We start from the raw sequence: 22,794 nt of genomic DNA on the forward strand, positions 1-22,794 counted from the left end.
ATCGGTGGTGGCGTAGTTAATGTGAATGTTTATAATTAATTTATTAAAAGTTGATGTAATTTTGATTTATTAAATAAAGACTTAAAATTTTTTTAATTTCATTTCGATTTTATTTTTAAATAAATAATATTTATGTTAAATTTTCTATATGATAGATTTTATGTATGTTTTATCTGTTACTGATAAATTTTATCTCGTTTATAAGTTACGGATATGCGTTATTACAAACCGGTGACACAGACCCTAAAAACATAAAATATTACATGTTAAAATAATATTAATAATTAAATATTAAACTAACAGGGGCGAGTCCTCTCACAACAGCTCCGCTCGCTGCTCCCCTCCACCCAGCCACCAGACAGAGGGAGGCGGCCGCCCTCGCTCCCCCACAACACGCGTAAGTATTTCAGTTAGATTAAATGAATTTTTCAAACCTTTTAGACTATTTATTTCAATTCAAAAGGATAGAAGCATCTCTGAATCTTTTTTTAAATGAATTTTCTTTAGGTACTTAATCTTTAGTGTGTGAAACTAGATGGAGTACATTTTTGTCACTGCATTTAAATTGAAAGTTCTTTTTTATGTTTTATAGTTATGAATACTTTAAGCTATGCTTAAATTATCCTAACATTTGACATTTAACTTCAAAAATGTTTCTATGGTGGTATATGCTAGTACTCTTTTCCTTAATATAACTTCATTCTTGGGAAAAGAAATGTTTTTTTTTTTAATCAATGTAAACTAAAGACAAAACAACATAGAGACCTATAATTTCAAATTTAGAACTGCTGTAAATCCTTGTATTTGAACTAAATTGTCTAAAAGGAGTTATTATATTAGTTAATGTTATTTATTACGGCTCATGTCCATTTCGTCTCATGAAACATTGCAGAGTTGAGCTAAATTTACTGTAGTTATGAAATATTTAGAAGTACTAGTCTACTTAGATTCCTAGACTACTTTTTAGAGATTTTTTTTAATAAAATTACAATTTTGAAAACCTTTACAGTTGAAATAAGAACTTACATTGATAGAGCTAATGACATGAGGAAAATTAGAAACACGTAAAATATACAATAGTTCTAAGTCTTAACAATAAATATAAATCTATACTACGTTATTGTTTTCATTGTGTTATTTCTAAAATTATTTTCTTGTCACCTTAGAGAATCTATTATTTCAAACTATAATGGTGTTTGCTTGTTAACTTAAAAAACGACTCCAATTACATAGACCAGTAATACAACGTAGGTAGACGAAAAAATTGTCGAGTAATAACGCATTATTAGACATAAATCAAAAAGTAGATCATCAGATCTCGATCAAGTTGAAAGTTATGAGGTAACAAATATAAAAATACAGTCGAACCTCCTTTCTTGAAGTCAAGACGTACGCTATAAAAGTTACTGCAAATAAGTTACAAAGTCTTAAATAGTACATATAATCAATTTCAAAATAGTTTGAAGTGATAAGACTTCACAAAGATTTGATCAGTTTTTTTATATATTTTATATAATTCTTTTCATTTTAGTCTGTATATAATAGTTTTAGTTTTTATAATTAAGATTTATATTTTATTAGATATAATGACACCGTCTTCAAAATACTGCTGCTTTTTACTAAATATCGTGAACATTCATAATATAATATTATGAACTTGTAAAAAAAATTATTATGTGGAAAACATAATTTAAATAATAATAATAATAATAAATAACTTTATTGCACACAGTAACATATAACAATTACATAAGTATAAAGCTTAAAGGGAAAAAAAAATTAATAATTACGTCGCATGCAACGGGCGGTCTTATCACTAGATAGTGATCTCTTCCAGACAACCCACCAGAAAGGAGCTTGCTGAATTTAAGTGCTTGTGCAGCTTAATTTAAGGGCTTGTGCAGCTTAAGAATATAATATAATATATAATTAAATAATATATACAATCCATATATTATACATATATCCAACACATGCGCAATACTCATTGCATTAAAAGGTATAAATAGATAAAAAATAATTAAATGTATAATATAATAAATAAATAAATAATAATACTTTAATTAAAATATAAATAAAATACTTTAATAATAAAATAGTAATACTTTGTATTGATTATCTTACAACTTTTCACTGACTCCAAGTTGATTTCAATCTCTTTTCTTTGTCAAGAAAGATATTCAAAGCACTAGAGTCTAAAAATTATTATGTTATTTTGGATCATTATTTCTTCAAGGTCAATTTTTGTAAAATGGTATTTGGTTATTTCAGAGTAATAATGCCAGGCGTAATATATTTTTGAAGACGGTACGAAATATTTTATTAAAAACAGCTTGTAGAGTCATAACATAACCATAAGTTTACATACACTGACTTAAACTAAAACAATATCAGACATTCAAAAATAGATGAAAATAGCAACAGTCTTTAGTTTGTTTCGGATATCTGCAAAAATAGTCAGTTATTTGTACCAAGTTGATTATTTCCTTATATTTCTAATGAGTCAGTTTGTGTGAACAAGAATCGCTTACATTGACAACTTAATACTATAGATCGTTTAGATCGTTCTTACGCAGGACGTCGACGGGGAGCGCGAGCTCGGGGGAAGCGCCCGCGCCCTCCCCGAGCCCCTCCGGGACGAGCCATTCTGACAAGGACCAAGACCCACAGGTAATCATTTTTATATTTTTATGTCACTAGGTCGGCAAACAAGCGTACGGCTCACCTGATGGTAAGCGATTACCGTAACTTATAGACACCTGCAACACCAGAAACATCGCAAGCGCGTTGCCGACCCAACCCCCAACCCCCAGGAGCTCTGGTCACCTTACTCACCAACAGGAAGACAATACTGCTTGAAAACAGTATTATTTAGCTGTGATCTTCTGTAAGGTCGAGGTACTACCCCGGTCGGGCTGCTCCAGATTTTGAGCAGGAAATTCCTGCTGTGCCCTACCTCAGAATACATCATTTGAAATCTTTTTTCTAGACAATTACTTTGCCATTATATTTTGAACAAGCGTATGCCTCACCTAATGGTAAGCGATAACTGTTGATGGCTGCAAATACCAGAGGCATCGCAAGCGCGTTGTTGACCCGACCCTATCCCCCCCCCCCCCTCAGCTCCTTTAAGAAGTTCTGACTACCTTACTCGCCACAGGAACTCAACTCTGTTTGAGAGTAGTATTATTTAGCTGTGATCTTCTGTAAGGTTGAGGTACTTAAAAAAATCCATAATTAAGCTTATATTAATATTCAGAAGATTTTTTTTTTCATTCTCTTGAATATGAAAAGTTAATGAAAATGAAACTACATTTTCATGACAATTTTAATGAAATTATGATTAACAATATTTAGAAAAGCATTTTAAGATTGAAACACAATCTTGAAAAGCTTTTCTAAGCTGCGAACATAAACATTTTTAACGGACTTTAAAAAAGGAGGTGGTTCTCAAACCGACTGTATTTTTTGTATGTGTTACTTACTAGCTTTTTACTGGGCGAAGTAATTTTAATAATTCTTTTATAATCGAAAGCTGGTGCGTGTCATGTGGTCTAATTGATTGAGATTTGACGAGTACTTTTTAATGCGTATTAATTGACAGTTTTACCGCCTACCTACGTTCTGTAACTTGTCCATGTAATTTAAGTCGGCTTTTCTTCGTTTTCGAGCAAACGCAATTATTATTGAAACTTATTATTAGAATGTCGAACGATTTTAGTTTTAAATATATATAGCTACTGTGCCTACCTAATAGAAAATATGGCAATAGTTAAATCTTACAGAAGATCACAGCTAAATAATACTGTTTTCAAGCAGTATTGTATTCCTGTTGGTGAGTAAGGTGAACAGAGCTCCTGGGGGGGGGGGAGTTGGGTCGGCAACGCGCTTGCGATGATTCTGGTGTTGCAGGTGTCTATAAGCTACGGTAATCGCTTACCATCAGGTGAGCCGTACGCTTGTTTCTCGACATAGTGGTATTAAAAAAAAAATCTGCCTGCAACTCTAGCTGTTCGTGCCTACAACTCTAGCTGTTCGTGTTAAGCTAAAGATGAAAAAATAGTCAAGGTAGATTTTTTTAATATCTTGAAAGCGTTTAAGCTTGTAGTGTTCAAGGTAATATTGAAATGAATTGAAAAATACTGAAGCGTAGAAGTGCACTTAAAAATGTAAATGTCGGTAAGACGTACCGATTCACTATCAATTATTTCCCGGTGGAGCATTTTCGATGACGTAACAGCGACGTTAGACTATTTCATTTTATTTTAACCTTTGTTCTCTTCTGTAGGAGAAAATAGAAAAACTCGAAGAGGATAAGAAGCGTCGCTTGCAACTTTATGTCTTCGTATCGCGATGTATCGCTCATCCATTCAACGCGAAGCAACCGACGGATATGACGCGACGACATACGAAGCTGACACCTCACCAGCTTGAAACTATTCAAGCTAGGTTTCAGGTATTTCTTTTTTTCATTTATTTATCTATTTCAACTAAAACTGCAATGATGTCTTGTTGAACTAAAAAGTCAATGTAAAAAAGTTTGAAATTATAATAGATTTTTTTTTCTTTTTTTAAAAAAGTTTCCATATTTTTATTTACATAGATTTTTGTTATTTTCTTTTTTAATAAATAATAAATGTATATATTAGTACATTTTTACTCACTTGTATTTAGATACGAAAAAGGTTTCTTGAGTGATATTTGTATTGAATTGACCTTCGCTCCTGGTTTGTTTAGGCCATGGCTATTTATCACGATCTGGTAATATTGGGAATTTTCCTTAACCAATATCATAGTATTCATAGGCAGTGCGATAATTGATTTCTATATGCATATATGTAAATATACAAAAAGAGTATTTTTTATTTGTCTTAACAACACTTTAAACTATCTTACTCATCAAAATACCATCTCCTCGGCACCTAGGCTGCCTGGAAAAGATCGCTTTTCAGCGATTCGGTCTCACTTTGTACCTTGTGATACTTTGGTAAAATCAATCTGATATGTATTATTTCTGTTTTAGTGTACAATTGAAGTGTAATAATATGTTATGTTATGTCATTTTGCAAAATGTATTTCCAATGTCCCACAATGTATGGAAAATTGGAAAATATATGTACTCAAATATTAAATAAAACGAAAAAACAAACTGAAACTGCATGTCAGTATGAAGTGTCAAAAACATGAGTTAAATGAACTACGAGTAGTTTATTAAAAATTCAATAAATCTCGCAGGCTTTTCTGAAAGGCGAGACCCAGATTCTAGCAGACGAAGCATTCCAAAACGCAGTGCAGTCGTACTACGACGTCTTCCTCAAGTCAGAGAGAGTCGAACAGATGGTCAAGTCTGGAGCTTGCTCTCATCACGACTTCCGTGAAGTGTTCAGAAATAACATTGAGAAACGTGTCAGGTTCGAAATAGATAAGAAAAATGTTTATTGATGTATGATTTATAATATCCATAACATGAAATTCTATCTCATACTTTGTGGAACAAACTATTTCTTTAAAATATAGAAAATGAAAAATTTCTTAATCATTATTAATTTATTACAGCATTATAGCTTTGAATAAATTTATATTTCAACTAATATTTCTGTGTCATAAGATATTTTAAACGTTTATTCAATTTTGTATTTTGGCTCATAACATATTTCTCAAGTATATAGGAATGTTTCGAATATCTTTTAATTTTTTTTTAAGTATGTGTGAGATTTGAAGTCAAATTTACAGGTCTTTACCAGAAATCGATGGACTTAGTAAAGAGACAGTTTTGACAACATGGCTCGCTAAATTAGACTGTATCATGAAAGGAACTGGTGAGTTGCATATAAATTATTATTAATTAACTGTCCATACTTTCATAACGATAAAAGGTATTAGAACTATATGTAATGTATTCCAACATATTTATTTTCGATAAAAGAACATAATTTTGAAATAAAATTCTTGTAGTTTAAAATGTCTTTAATGAATACTTTTTTCAACCCAATTTTTTTTTTATAAATTTGAATATAGAATACTAAACTGAACTACTGCTATTTTTAACAAAATGTATATTTCCTTTAATAATAAGTCCCTTGATATTATTTAATGATGGTTTTATAATACATTCAATAGACCAAAGTCATTACCATATTTTTTAAGCTACTTATAATTTCATGAAACGGTTGTAATTTAGGCATTAATTATGAAATCAACCAATTTTAAATTTGGTCTTAGTGTTTAAAATTTTCTTTATTAAGAAAAGTTCAAGCTTTTGATATATTTTCAACCACTAAGCTATGTTGTAACATCGAAAAAAATATTTAAAAATTCCAACTTTTCAGATCATTTTATAGAGTACTAGCTGACCCCGCAAACGTTGTTTTGCCATATATGTTATAGAGCCCCTTAATCCCCCCACCCCCTTACAACTTAGGGGTATGAAAAATAGATGTTGTTAGATTCTCAGACCTACCCAATATGCACACAAAATTTCATAAGAATCGGTCAAGCCGTTTCCGAGGAGTTTAACTACAAACACAGCGACACGAGAATATTATGTATTAGATAAGCGTATAAGCGTGAGCCATCTAGATTATTTTATACATTTTTTGAAAGAAATTATAGTTGAATGATAGAATATCTCCAAATAAATTGTCATTCCATATTTACTTTTACAACAAAACTCGAGACTAATTTAAAACCCAAATTAAGCACTTGAAAAACTCAGTCTTTACAATTTAAACCACGCTAGATTATGAAGAGCTGTTACGAATTTATTAAAATAAATGTTATTAAGAATCTACTTCAAAACTTTGTAAAAAGTTTTTAGTTGATGATAAAATTTCTTACAAGTACTATAAATATTTAAAGTAACTGTAAAATTTTATCACTAGGTTTTGTTAATCATCACTTCAGCCTAGTCCTCTGCTGGACATAGGCCTGCACAAGTTCGCGCCAAAAATGGAATGAACTCATGTGTGTTGCCCATAGTCACCACGCTGGGCAGGCGGGTTGGTGACCGCAGGGCTGACTTTGTCGCACCGAAGACGCTAGTTTTTATTAGTAAATAATTAAAATGATTTATTGCTGGTCTAAGAAATCAATTTACCTTTCATTCTGTTTAATATAGAGACAATTTTGACGCTATGTGATTAGTGTCAAAAAACTATTACCAATCATTTACCAATATGTTACATTACAAGTAGATAAATAATAAGACCGACTGTGAATTACTAATATTTTTATTTTCATTAATCAAGTCAAAATTTACGATAATATGTAAATATCATCACGTGACTTATTAAATGTGTAGATTTCAATTACTTCCCTAGAGCACAAACTGTTTCGGCCCACATCCACTAGACACACAAAAACAGAACACGTTTGTAAAATGCATTTATAAAAAAATAAAATATTTTTCTGACACAAGAACAATACCGCAGTAAGTCTATGTTACGCACTTGTAACATAGAGTTGAAAGTCTACGTATAATATTTATAAGTACAAAAAATATAATAAAAAAATATTATATAAATAATATTAGTATAAAAAAATACTCAGGGTTTTAGAAGTATTGTATACTTTTACTTATAGTTCTAATATCTTCTGGAATTCTAGAAGTGTGAAACAGTCAGCATGCCGCAGTGTGCTAAGCATCGATTGAAGCAAACGCTTTAGTCTGCAACAAGCCTTTGAATGCGTGTGAATATTTCAGTTGATCTCATTTTATTTTCGACTCCTTCATTTAAAATAAAAATACGTATAAACCTTTATAATAAATAACATATAATTTAGAAGTATACTTTTTTCAGTTAAATTATTCTTATCAATATAATAAATAATATAAAAAAAAACAAACAACAAATAACAAATATAGAAAAAAAAAACTAAGTCCGTTTATTTTATAATACATTTAGATTTAGGAAATTGGATTTATCAATTTATAAAACGGTTGAGCTAAAATTAAATTATTAAAAATAAGTTTAATTAATATTGCACTTTGTGTGGACCGTATCATTGTAGAGTATAAGTTATTGTGTTCTTTATATGGCTGGTTCATATTAATGTAAGGATTTTAACCCTGACGTTTTCGAACCCTTAGTGCGATTTTTAACATAAACTATTATGAATTACAAGTTTAGGCCGGCAAGGCACCCGCAACTCCTTTTATGTTGCAGATGTCTCGATGATTTCGTTTGCTATTTTGCACCAATTGTCATTAAAAAAACTGTTCAGTAATTTATGCATACATACTTTGTAATAACAATAATAAATTATAATATGATTGTATAAAATAGCACTAAGGGTAATGTACACACGCGTTAAGGTATCGACAAAGGGTGATTTCGTTTGCTATTTTGCACCAATTGTCATTAAAAAAACTGTTCAGTAATTTATGCATACATACTTTGTAATAACAATAATAAATTATAATATGATTGTATAAAATTGCACTAAGGGTAATGTACACACGCGTTAAGGTATCGACAAAGGGTAACACGTAATTACTTGCAGTTATTAAATTTCTTTTTGTGTCCTTTTATAAATGGAGGTTTAATAAATAGCAAAAAAATCATTATTTAACAACATACAATACAACTGTATGTACGATACAACTGTACCCTTCCAAACAAGAATTTACGAATGTCGTAAACTTAATTTTATTCAAGTTATTTCCGTTTTTGAATGAAATCTAATCATTATTTAATGAACATATAATCATTATAAGAACGAAAAAATATAATTAAATATTTAATAAAAATATCAAACTACCCAAAGCGGTTAAGTGTATATAATTTATTTAGAAAGTTATTTTCGTTTATTATGGTTCATCGTGGTTCATTGGACCATACTTCTCAGCCTCGATGCTCAACGGGTGTGTACTGCGATGTTTAAAAGGAAACATTAAATGGAATAGCAATATTCGATACATACTTTACATACTTAACAAATATTACAAATTCATCTTATATTGTAAATTCATTTATGTAATTCATATTTTAATGATTATGCAGTTTAATAGGAAAGTAATATACAAAAATGTTTACAGAAAGAAGAAATTATGGTTATAAAATTTAATTGGAGTCAATTTATTAAAACATAGTCATTAAATATAGCTATTAATATAAAATCCAAACAAATAAGTTTATCTTTAAAAAGAAAATCACATTTAATACAAGTAAAATTATTAAAATGATTTGGAACTCGTGTCGTTATATCAAACACTAATGATACAAATATACTTTTAAAGTTAACTCGAGAGACGAAGACATAATTAGCTAATTAACAGAACTGTAGGTATAAATAAGTAACAAATAATATGTGAAATTAAGTTATTACGTGTTTTTTTTTTAATATTTTTCTTTTTAAATATATATAATATTATTATTTTGATTAAATAGGTTTATCATCTCTATGAATTTTATTTGATAACCTTAAATTGGAAAAAAATGTCTTAAAAGAATGTGTAAAGGCTATAAAACATCAAGCTTTGGAAAATTTCAATGAAGCAGTCACTAAAAATACAATCTAAAAGTGTTATTATTATTTAAATTCGTCATCACATTATTTTTCTTGATATCCATAACATATAATTAGATTTCGTTAATAAACTTTTAAATACTGCTAATATGTCCGTTAATCAGCTAACACTAACTAAGAGATCTGTAAATCACACGATTGCTACATGATCCATAAATAAATCCACGATCGTTATACGGTCCGGAAATTAATCCACATTGCTAATAGGTCTGGAAATAATCAACGGTGTTTGTGATTTCACGCAAAATCAAACGTTGAAAAAGTAATATAAATATGTACTTATTTCATAGATAAAACTTATCGTTTGGAAATGTGAGTCAGCGAAAACAATGGAATTTATTAGACGTCATCTACAACTAATAAGATAAAGATGTTATAATTAAAAGATCAAACCAAGCTACTTAAAATTCTATACATAACCCGAATCGCTTATGTGCGATATTATAATTACATTCTCGTTCCCTATAATGTATTGTACATTTTCTTCATGGTTATGTAATATTTTAGTAAGTTTGTTATAACTATAATTACTAATATCATTAAATTACGATAAAAAATGTTTTTTTTTTAATACAGTTGCTAGTTATTTTGGCTCATTTATTATGAGTCAAAATAACTGTGAGCTATATTAGTTTTTTTTATTAGTTAAAATGCTAGCTCGTAAAATTTCTATCAAATTCCGATTTTTCGCTGACTCTAACATGAATGTGAATCATTTGATGTTTCTAACAAACTGTGTGTGGCTTGCATCTGTCTCACGTCTGTGTTTCTGTCCCTTTCACACCTCCCAGGAATAACAGGTACAGCTGGAGAATGGTTCATTTTCCTATTTACTACGATTTCAGCTTCTGTCATGTGTCATTGCTTGTTTTGTTGTTATGGTTGTAGTAAATGCATATTAAAAATAAGTAATGGAATCAAAATGTGCGACGCTTCAATTATATTAAAGCAATTTTAATACAGACAACACTGCCATAGCACCATATTTAACACTAAAAACTACATCGAAATATTTTGAGTTGATTGACTTTTTATCTCTATTTTCACATCAACTTTTGCTTCTTAATTACAATACGCTTGTAGATAATTTAATCACTTTCAACAAAAAAAACTTTTGTCTGTCAATAAGTTAACTTAGAATTTTTAGTCAACTTTAAAATGCTTTAACAGACACTTTATTTTCAATTTTATTTGTAATTACAAAAACTATTAATAACTTTACTTTTATCAACTAAAAACACATACACTTGTGTGAATTTCGAGCGTATCTATAAATCAACGAAGTATATCGCCTAACAAATTATACATTTCAAAATATCTAAACTTAAAATGAAAATTATAAAATTAATATCTTTTTTTTTCTCAAAAGGTATTCCTGGAGACGATGAAACGAAGAGGCCATCGCGTGCACAACAACAAAGTCTAAATGCTGAGTGTATTCTGAGCAAAGAACAGCTCTACGACATGTTCCAACAGATCTTGGGGGTGAAGAAATTCGAACATCAATTGTTATTCAACGCTCTTTTAGTAAGTATTTGCACATTTCAAAAACTTAATACCATAAGCACTGAATCTTATATTAGAATATTTTACTTCTAAGTTAATTTTATTATATTTAATCCACTTCTTCGACAAAGCCTAAAATAGGTTTAGTGTTTATATAAATGGGTCACAATTTTTTTCCGTAGCATGCTTCTGGAATTTTCGTTATTTTTATTAATTGTAATGTATATTATCACTCAATGTTTATTTTAACTTAAACGTAATAAGGTAAGTAATTTTATTTGTCGTTATTTATTCTGTCATTATTTCAGACCACTCACATCAAAGACCGTTCGTCAAATTGTCCTCATGTGTTTAAAGGAATCTAATATTTTTCAAGAAATGCCTTCGTGAAAGCACTCAAATTTTTTTATACGAAATTCTTTAGACGTAATAAATTCATAGTGGCGTAACTTGACCTTGAAAATTTCATTAGTTGGGTTTTCTCGTTGCTACATTCTTCCATTGTTTGCTTGAAGAAAGAAAATTGCTTAGCTGTGTATTACCTTTCCTGAACTTAAATAGCTGTTGAAGAAAATACAAACTGAAATTATATTTCATTATGAAAGATAACGCTCTAAGAAGTTTTCAAACAGCAAATGAAAGTTTTAACTGCAAACAATTTCTTTATAAAAGTTCTTTTTCTTTAAAGGCCTTGGTAGTCCTCTTTCGTCTAATTTATTAACACGTGTTTCATGTTAACTCGTATTAAATGATTGTGTTACAATTGAAAAAAAAAATGTTTTATAAACTTTTATTTTTAAATAAGAACGTTTTGTTGTATTGTTTGTCAATTCAGTACAAACATGTTAATTGTGTTTCTGGAACAAACCAATTAATACATAAAAATAATAATATAACTATAACAACGTAAGAAAAGCTATCTGAGACAGAGACTAATTATTTTAATGTATACGTTATTTTTTTCTCTTGTATATGTGTATTCGCTTCAGCCTGTAATATCCCACTACTGGGCATAGGCCTCTTTCCCCATGTAGGAAAAGGATCAGAGCTTAATCCACCACGCTGCTCCAATGCGGGTTGGTTGATATATTCCCTACTATGAGTAACGATCGCTATCAGGTGTACATGATAACAACCGGGACCGACGGCTTAAGGTGCTCTCCGAGGCACGGTGGGGAGACCCACTAGGACTGCACAAACACCCAGACCACGGCAAACACCTGTTGGCCATACAGACAAATGAAAAAAATACAAATGTTTGTCATGTGCGGGGATCGAACCCGCAACAGTCAGCCCAACAGGTACAATCCATGGCTGTGACCGCTGCACCAACGTGGCGTCTTGTGTATGTGTATAAAATACTGAAAAAAATAATAATTTCGTATTATTAATTTTAGTTAGATTCGGCGGACGAGCAAGCTGCCGCGATAAGAAGAGAACTAGATGGAAGAATGCAGAAAGTTACTGAAATGGAGAAGGTGGGGCCGATGACATAATTATATTAATGACTTGTTTCGTAATATTTTAACAATATACTGTGAGAAATTCGCAAAGAAACTATTCTTACAGAAAAGGTTTATTGTTGGTCTAAATTGATAAAAAAGATAAAAATAAATAAGTGTGTTTTCTCGAAAATGAAAAACATCCGACTTCAATTTACAACTGCAAGCTTACAATTAGGGATAACTCTAAAAGTGCTCGTTAGTTCTCAATCTATACTAATATTATAAAGCTGAAGAGTTTGTTTGTTTGTTTGAACGCGCTAATCTCAGAAACTACTCGTCCGATTTGAAAAATTCTTTCACTGTTAGATAGCCCATTTATCGGGGAAGGCTGTAGGTGATATAACATAACACTAAGATCAATAGGAGCGGAGCACTAATAAAGAATGTTTCGAATTCGGGTTTCTTTGTCAAGAAACTATTCAACGCGGACGAAGTCGCGGGCAGTAGCTAGTCAAATATAAATGCAAGCATATGACAGGCACCACATTTCTATTAAAAAAAGCATCAAAATTGGTAAAAATCTATGATGATATAACAACACACATAAAAAAATCGAATAGGGAACCTCCTGCTTTTTTTGAAATTGGTTAACAATTCTATTGCCGAACATAATGAACATTTCAATTACACATTGTTTTTAATCTTTTCTACTGCAATTATTACAAAATTGTCCGTACAAAATTATCTTCAATAATCCGTTTTCTTCAGAATCGCAAGTTGATGCCCAAGTTCGTGCTGAAAGAAATGGAGTCACTCTACATCGAGGAACTGAAGTCATCTATCAATCTGTTGATGGCCAACTTGGAGTCGCTCCCCGTGTCGAAGGGGGGTGCTGACTCCAAATACGGCCTACATAAGATCAAGCGGTATAATCACAGGTCAGTGTTTATGATAATATTTAAACCTTAGTAATTTGTGATAACTTTAAGATACTAATTTTATGTTAAGAGCATTGTCCAAATTTTTTATGTAATTAAGTGTACCCTGCACAATTTTAATATAAGTATGGTAACTTTTCAGTGACATTACTAATACATATATCATATTGTACTCAACAAATACCAAAACAATGTGCTTTAAGTCTTGACTATTTAAACAGACAAGAAATACTCAAAACATTTTACTATTAGTGTGAACAAAGAATAAAAATCTATATTGCTTTAATAAAGTAATCGAATCATCAAAAATAATTTTGCACTTGTACAGTTTTTATCGTAAAAGTTTTGTCTAAAGACAACTTTGATGATTAGATTACAAAAGTGATAAATTCTCTATCTGCTACTTTCTTCTTGTTCATACCTATTTTGGTTTTGTTTTCTGTCCCCCGGCACATAACTGGACGGTATAAAGGAAGTACAAGTAATGATTCCATCATATGATAATCCGCACGTGTCTTGTCTAGGAACCCAACACCTGCCTGACACCAACAATGTTGACAATCCTTCTATTGTCATCGATTAGACCACTGTAGATATAGCTCGTATAGATCGTAGAGATAGTTCAGATACAACTAATGAAGATACAATTGTACTATACAAATTTAAACAAAATTACACAGACAGAACTAGATTAGCTAATGAAATACAAATTAGAAATTAATATAAATGAAACTGTATACAATACTATTCGGAAACAATTGATACACATTAAATCCACTTAATTCTTGTTTCTTCATCAGTTTTAATTAAACAAATAACTAATTTAATGATATTAAATAAAACAGCATGTGGTCCAACAAAGGTCTTTACTAACTATAATAACAAATAAGCTTCTAACACAGCAGTACAGTTTTATGGCTTACAGATTAAATCTTTTGAATCCGTAGTTGAGGGCGCTAGTCGAATAATAAATAATCAATAGCTTATAAATAGTGTAATAATAGCGTAAACTGTAGATGCGTTTCTAAAGTTCGCCAATATTACACATATTTCAATTCGAAATTAGGCTTACGAAGATAAATTCACGGCTTGTTTTTCTTTCACGATTTTTTCTTGATCTTTGAATATTAACAAATAACACTTAAGCCGGATTAATCGAAATAAACGCTTAATGCTTTAAGCGCTTCGCTTCCACAATCCATATAACATTTTACTTTTCCCTCACCCGTATCTAATCCACATAACGCCTTTTAGATTTACGTATATAATGTGTGTGCAAAAAACTATTTAACATTTTCTATTTGCTATGCTTAATCATTCTTGATCTCGGTGATGGTTCCCTTGTTTGCCACCTTTTTTCCCATGGGCCTGTGAATGTTTATCTTTTAAATGTATTTATGAATTCGCTTTGGACACGCAAAACTTGTGTATTTCGATACAATTTATATTATATTTCTGTGCAATGTCAATGGTTTACTCAAAATTCATATATAAACAATATTTGTCAATTTTCCTACTGTTGTGTAATTGTCAAAAAAAAAATCAATATATTTGAAATATGAAACTTTAAAATCAATTACGAATTGTCCAAACTGTTCATTTTAATTAACGGATTGGTGGTGGATTCTGAATATAGATCAAATGCTGGACCAGATCCGAGTCCAAGGTTGAGTAAGCAGCTATGTTTCAGATCGCAAGGATCTCTAGCGAACAAGTTAACTGGTGAAGCAGATGGAGGTGACGTAGATACACAACTGACAAAAATGGATGTGGTTCTTACATTCCAAATCGAGGTAATGGTGATATTTAAAATGATAACATTAATATCGTCTTCAGTAATAGCAAAAACTCTAGTATTAGCAAATCTAAGGAATATCGAAGGCGGTGCCCTAATTGAGATTTTTATTGAGTATGATAATATTAAATCAGTTCCAAGTATGTTGAACAATTTTAGGTCGTTGTTATGGAAGTCAAGGGACTGAAGTCGTTAGCTCCAAACAGGATAGTGTACTGCACTATGGAAGTTGAAGGAGGGGACAAGTTGCAAACTGACCAAGCAGAAGCATCAAAACCTATGTATGTATTTGTGATAGTAACGAACAGAAAAGTGCGATAAAATAAAAACTATTATATAGATCGTGATATTATTTTTATAATCAATAGAATCAAATGTTTTTTTAGTATTATTATTAAACAACCAAACTCGTCTGTCACATATACAGATCATACTTTCACAAATCCTTTTGATTAATTAGGTGGGATACACAAGGTGATTTTAGCACTACTCAACCTTTACCAGCCGTGAAGGTCAAGCTATATACCGAAAATCCAGGAGTTCTTGCTCTGGAGGATAAAGAATTGGGAAAAGTGGTACTCAGACCTACTCCGCTATCGAGCAAGGTATGCTACTTATAACATTATTACGATTCTCTATTTCTATTTGAATTGTATTTTAATGGTACTAACACAACAGTGTTGCTCGATCGAAGCAAGACGACAGGCAAATGATAAAAAAATGTACACTTGTCCAAAGATAGTGAAAACTAAGTTTTGATATTTTTACATTGAGAGATTTTAATATAGACAGTAATTGATACTGAATACATAAAGCAATAACTTTTATATAGTAGTATTGAGTATTTAAATTTATATTTGTTCGGGTGCTTACCACGTTTATTGTATTGTTGAGATTTTAATCGCGATGATCACGGGAAGACTGACGTACGGTGCTTGTGGATGGTGACAAATCAGAAAAATCTGTCTACCCTCTTTCTTGTTCATTTTGGACGACTAGTTTTGGCACATGGACGCAGTTGTTCACTACCACAAACTACACTGACAGTGGTCATTCTTGGGCTTTGAGCACCGATACCGTGACCCACCTTCACATAAACTGATCACCAACATTTAATAATGTAAAGTGATCGCGTTAGCTTAAAAGAATATAGTATTGATTACACTTAATTTTAAAGGCACCAGAATGGCACCGTATGACTGTACCAAAGAACCTACCGGACCAAGAGCTGAGAATCAAAATTGCGTGTCGTATGGACAAGCCACTAAACATGAAACACTGCGGGTGAGTTCGAATATTTCGTTAAACAATATAGTATTACTTTTAACATTGTATTTTATCAAGTATTTCTAAGTTGTTACTAGATTAGCACATCAAACTTGATACATATTAACGATATTGTCATTTTGAATTTTTATTAATGATTGCTTATTGATAAATTTACTCACTGACTAATTCGTTTTAATTTGTACGATTTTATTTTTGTGTTACCCCCCCCCCCCCCCCACCACATTAGGAAATTCTAAACATTTTTTAATATCATATCAAAAATTCGTTTTACTTGACGTGATAATGCATGTTGTGATAACCTGTAATTAAGAGAACATTGGCATCCTATTGTAAGCTCATGTGTAACAAACTATTATTAATGTATCTTTTATTGGTTACCCTTTAATAAATAAATAAACTGATATGTCATAAGTCTGACTTTTAAATGTAACTACTCATGGTCGTCATTCTTAGGTAGAAATTTTATTTTAATCCAATATGCTGGCTATATATAATTTAAATGGCTTATCGTACTCCGACGTAATTGACATACATAATGGTCGCATAAGAGTTAAAAAAATAATGTTACATACACTAGTACAAATTAAATTGTGACAACAAAAGTTTTCTCATAAACAAACATAATACTCTATTATATTATGATTTTTTATACAATTAGGTCGGCAAATAAGGCTTACCTGGTGGCAAGCGATTACCGTAGTCGTTGCCGACCCTATCCCCAATTCCCCCCAGGAGCTCTAGTCACCTTACTCACCAACAGGAACATAACACTATTAGAAAAGAATATTATTTAGCTGTGATCTTCTGTAAGACTGAGGTACTACCCCGTCGGACTGCTCCATATTCTGAGCAAGAAATTTTCTGCTGTGCCCTGCCTTAGTTGAACGAAACGAAAAATAAAATTATGCAGAAAACAGAGTATTTCCCATTTTATTATAGATTTTTCTGATCTCCCGAAACTTCGGCACTGTTGCAAACGTTCTAAATCAACTAAATTTAATCGACTAAATATCCGGTCTTGTCTCAAAAATATTTTATGAATAAATAAATAAATTAATTATTAACTTATATAAATTTGAATAAAAACCATTTCTTCCAAAGTTACTTGCACGTAATCGGAAAGAATGTTTGGCGTAAGTGGAAACGACGCTACATGGTCCTAGTACAAGTGAGCCAGTACACGTTCGCGCTCTGCTCGTACAAGGACAAGAAATCTGAGCCAGCTGAGATGATGCAGCTAGACGGCTTCACTGTGGACTACATCGAATTGGCTAGCGGTAAGTAACTTTAACAGCTGCTGCTTTGGCGCAACGGTTACAGCCATGGATTGTACCTGTTGCGCTGGCTGTTGCGGGTTCGATCCCCGCACATGACAAACATTTGTATTGGCCATACAGGTGTTTGCAGTGGTCTGGGTGTTTGTGCAGTCCTTGTGGGTCTTTCCACCGTGCCTCGGAGAGCACGTTAAGCCGTCGGTCCCTGTTGTTATCATGTACACCTGATAGCGATCGTTACTCATAGTATGGAATATATCCGCCAACCCGCATTGGAGCAGCGTGGTGGATTAAGCTCCTTCCCTTCTTGGGGAAAGAGGCCTATGCCCAGTTGTGGGATATTACAGGCTGAAACGTAAGTAACTTTAAGGCAATGTCAAGAAACAAAAGCGAGATGAATAAGCTAATATAAAATAATAATCCAAAATAAAAACCACCGACAGCATAATTAACTATTTAATAGTAAAAATAGATTAAATGATATTAGTAAGAATTAATTCAAAATAATAGTCAAAACAAACTAATCACGACGTCAATGACGTCTTAAATGTAAGTTTATTTGGTTAGGTAACATGCCTTTATTGACTCTACGTTTTAAATGAAATACATAGGTAATAAAGATCTAAAGGAAAAAAAGGGTTAGGGTTAAAGGGTCTGGTCGTGTTTTAAATAAATAGAAAATCGTTCAGGTTAAATCCGTCTTGATCAGATTTATTTAAATGTTTAGTAATCACGATATCCTTAGATTTCACGATACCGTATAATTACTTCTTATTTATGTTTCCATATTTTACAACCTAATAGGAGAACGTTACCTTTTCTTGTGGCTGAACAACGTTAATACATTTTACTGTACATACTTTTATATAAAATTTAATGTACTTGATAAATCGTTTACAACGATACAATTATTTCAAGTTAATTTTTTAGACAAATAACAAAATTAATAGTGTAGCTAAGGATCTACGACAATATTCTCGCTAATTTAATGATAAGTACCTACCATTATAAAATTAACGATGAAAAGTAACTGCAAGTAATAAACAAAATTTTAATTTAGTTTTAATATAAGCCATTTTTTTATATTTACAGCCCAGCTCATGGTCGGACAAGGTACGTCATTAGATATAATTAAAATTAACAATATTGCTTTATAAATAACTAACAATGAATGAACATGAAATAAATTTCATAAAAAAATAAAATACGGACAAAAATCTTAGTCTACCTAAAGGTTAACAAGATAAAAGTTCTTCGAAGAACTCAAACTAGTTTAGTCGAGAATAAAGTGCGATGAGAGAAATTTTTTAAATTAGAAATACAATTCCAATAATACTGAAAAAAAAAATCCAGAGATTAACAATATTTTAAGATTTTATTAAATTTATTTTAAGCTTGTTAGCTTACTTTATTACGTCTTTTGAACTTCACAACTTTGTTCAGTCGCTTTATTACTTTACAAATAAATAATTTTGAAGATTATGTTAAATGATTTAATGAGTATTGGAAATTGTTTTTGTAGTCTGAGAGCTTTATTTACAGTATAAAAATAAATAAAATAAAAAAATAAAAATATTTTAATGTCAAGCAACATAGGCTCATAGTTGGTTAGTACAATATAATTACTTAAGAACTATGTTGGTAAAACAAAATACAAAAAAAAATAATAAATAGAAATAAATAAATAGCTATCACGGGGAGATTGATCCAGTCACATTTTGTATATCATTATAGCTTTCAATCTTTACCACGATTTGTTCGGAATTGTGCCATGGTTAAAATTAAAAAAACTTAACACCTTAGTCTGACTTTCGTTGCAATCATAATTGCATTTATTATTGGTGATCAATGCATTCTAAGGGTCCTGTTTCAATGGCGAATTTCACCGGCACATAAGTCACTGATATGCTTTATCAGCAGGAAGTAAAACAGGCCGTTAACGTTTTTTTATCGCTGGGAAATGTATTTACGCACTAACCCCACCGCCCAGAGGCGACGAGAGTGTGGGGTTTCCGGTGCGGTCAGAACGCGCCTCCTTGTGGGGCGCCACAGGATCGCTAACGCATGCAATTATGACTCCCCGATGGTAGACCCGCCTATGCAAGCTGCCTTCGCTTATAGAACGCTCACGGGCACCGAGAGGGTTCTATCGTTCATGTAGAAGAAGGGAAGATGAACAAAATTAGAATTTAGTTGATAATTTCAACTCAACTACTAAACTACAACTTTTGGATTCACATATTTGGCAGATAAAGCAGAGTTTGAAAGTCATAAAGAAAAATATATCTACTGTAGGCTTTTATCTGCTGGATACCGTTATACGTCAGATAGTTTTATCAGTAACCGGTGATACAGTCTCTCAATCTCACATAAATTTAGAGTACATGAAAATTTAGAATGTTTACGTTCATGATATATATTTTAATTTTCATCTTTCTGAAATGTAAAGCGAATTATTTTCAGAATTGGAGGGTGCGAAGTATTTCATGAACGCCGTAAGGGATGGGGAATCTGTTTTGATGGGGGTGAGTGATGAGAACGAGTGTCATCTATGGGTTATGGCTCTCTACCGAGCTACTGGACAGAGTCACAAGCCCACACCGCCTACCACTTCTGACACTCATATTAAAATTATGGGAGGTAAGTTTTAATAGGGATATAAGTGAATTATATATTTAAATTGTGAATGCGAATGTGAAAATGCTGTTTTCATTAGTACAAATGCAATAAAGATATTGCATACCAAAAAGAAACAAACATTAATAGGACTAACAAAAAAAAGAACGACAGTAAAAATGTACAAAATATAATATATAGAAAATTCAATGCTATCTTATCCGTATTATTATTTTAAAAAAAATAGTTAAAGGAATATCTTTAACCATGCCCTTAGAAATATTCTTTGCCTTGCATTTAACCGAAACTTATCTTTAATTCTCGAACGATAACGTATAAACTCAAAAAAAATATATTAATGAAATAAACAATAAAGTCTAAAAAACAGTTTTCACACAACGGCCCCAAGTAGAACTTCCTTCTGGGCCGGGGTCTGGAAACACTCATAATACACAAGCTCCGACGTCTACCGCGATAAACATCTATAATTCTCAAACCTTTAAGTTGCAGTGAAGTACCGATGCATTAAAAAAAAAAGAATTAAAAAATATGGAATAACAAAAGCACGGGCATTATAAGAGTGTGGATATATCATTTACATTAAAAAAAACCTTTTTGTACGTTTTCAGACGCCGATAAAGCCCGTAAGCACGGCATGGAAGACTACATTCAAGCTGATCCATGTCAATTTGATCATCATCAGTTATTTACAACGCTACAATCTTTCACCTTGAAATACCGTCTGCAGGACCCATACTGTTCCTTGGTAAGTCTCTAGCAGAAACTATTTTATCAAGTGTACATTAAGAATTCTTTTTAATAAAAACTTTTTAGAAGCTATTTTCGTAAAAAATATACACAATGTACGTAACAGTTAAAAAAGTTATGTGGTATACAAAAAACTGCGTTCATACTTTCGTATTTGATCAAATGTCGTTGTTGAACATAATTATCTTGGAAAACTGACGAATGTTTAGGTTCTTTATTCATATTCTAGAACTTTTGAGTGCGTAAAATTTACATTTTTTACATATAATCGATTGCAATTAAATAAACCATATATGTCGCCATAAGATGATTATACGCAGTTAACGAACGTCAATAATAAATCTACACTTCAAAAAACAAATCATAAAGAGTCGTGGCAGCAAAATCAATTACTTAAGTATGTAAAAATAGATTTCAATGAAATTGTTTGATTTATAAAAAAAAATCTTCAGGGTTGGTTCTCCCCCGGTCAAGTGTTCGTGCTGGATGAGTACTGCGCCAGATACGGAGTCAGGGGATGTTACCGTCATCTCTGCTATTTGTCTGATCTGCTGGATGTCGCTGAAAGTGGCCAGCAAACTGTTGACCCAACTCTGATGCACTACTCTTTTGCCTTCTGCGCTAGTCACGTGCATGGAAACAGGTAAGTTATTGGTGTTGTGCTTCTGTTAGCCTCAAAAATATTAGTCATAGAAGTCTATATTTTAATACTTCTCTATAAACTGTTCTAAGCCCCAATCACTTCGATCACAATACATTCATATTTTCCAGAAAGCAGTCATCTTATTTCCATAATCAAATTCTTGTCAAATTCAGTACCAATTATTACATCATAACTACTGTTGCTTGTCTGATAAATTGAAATTAAAGAAAATCTTTTGGTCCTAAAATTGTTTACCCTTGAAAATTTAGACTTTTATTTTATTTTTATTACAATATTTTTTTCTGATTTAGTTCTTAAATATTATTGTGTCCAGCTATTTAATAATTACTTAACGAATATTGCAAACATTCATAGTCTTATCTCTACTTCTTTTAGTTTTAAATAACAAAATAATTGATGCTTATTTTTAATAAAGTCTATTAAAATAGAATTCAATATTTACAAATCCCTTTCCCCACATAAATCGTTTATATCTTGTATATCCCTCTACTTCTATATAATATGACTCTTCCCCTATCAATTGTGGATCTATGTGTTTGCCTAACTTTCTATGCATACTAACAATCTATCTATGGGTTTGTGAAGTTCGCAACATTGCTCTTAATGGATTTCATGATTTACTTAAAAGCTAAAAAAAGGAAAAATATGTCAGAAAAAACAAACAAAAATTAAAAAAAATCTTAAGAGATTATTTTTTCGAGGTAAAATCAAATAATGCGAGTTTCACGCCTAATTTCCTGCTTCCACCCTACTAGAGTAAGCCAGAAGCCCTTTCACAGTACTGCCACGTTGCCTGGCAGGCCAGACGGAGTTGGCAGCATCACGGTGCAAGAGAAGGAGAAGTTTGCCGAGATCAAGGAGAGACTAAAAACGCTGCTCCAGCATCAAATTACTAACTTTAGATATGCGTTCCCGTTTGGAAGACCTGAAGGAGCTTTAAAGGTAAGAAACCTATTTTAAGTTTTTTATA

General features: G+C 31.5%; 1 protein-coding gene across 1 annotated transcript in view; it reads left to right on the plus strand.

The window, feature by feature from the left end:
• LOC123666553 (calcium-dependent secretion activator) overlaps nt 1-22,794 on the plus strand; it is an 84,705-nt gene that overhangs the window by 47,345 nt on the left and 14,566 nt on the right. Inside the window, exons 4-21 of the mRNA XM_045600666.1 lie at nt 304-397; nt 2,562-2,670; nt 4,289-4,456; nt 5,236-5,411; nt 5,734-5,819; nt 10,898-11,055; nt 12,432-12,512; nt 13,248-13,417; nt 15,078-15,210; nt 15,372-15,493; nt 15,673-15,817; nt 16,390-16,496; nt 17,604-17,779; nt 18,869-18,889; nt 20,240-20,416; nt 21,022-21,158; nt 21,613-21,803; nt 22,625-22,766. Of these exons, the coding sequence (XP_045456622.1) occupies nt 304-397; nt 2,562-2,670; nt 4,289-4,456; nt 5,236-5,411; nt 5,734-5,819; nt 10,898-11,055; nt 12,432-12,512; nt 13,248-13,417; nt 15,078-15,210; nt 15,372-15,493; nt 15,673-15,817; nt 16,390-16,496; nt 17,604-17,779; nt 18,869-18,889; nt 20,240-20,416; nt 21,022-21,158; nt 21,613-21,803; nt 22,625-22,766 (2,393 nt within the window). The remainder of the gene's footprint in view (nt 1-303; nt 398-2,561; nt 2,671-4,288; nt 4,457-5,235; nt 5,412-5,733; nt 5,820-10,897; nt 11,056-12,431; nt 12,513-13,247; nt 13,418-15,077; nt 15,211-15,371; nt 15,494-15,672; nt 15,818-16,389; nt 16,497-17,603; nt 17,780-18,868; nt 18,890-20,239; nt 20,417-21,021; nt 21,159-21,612; nt 21,804-22,624; nt 22,767-22,794) is intronic.

This window comes from Melitaea cinxia, chromosome 26, assembly GCF_905220565.1.
Source record: "Melitaea cinxia chromosome 26, ilMelCinx1.1, whole genome shotgun sequence".
Taxonomy (NCBI): Eukaryota; Metazoa; Arthropoda; class Insecta; order Lepidoptera; family Nymphalidae; genus Melitaea; species Melitaea cinxia.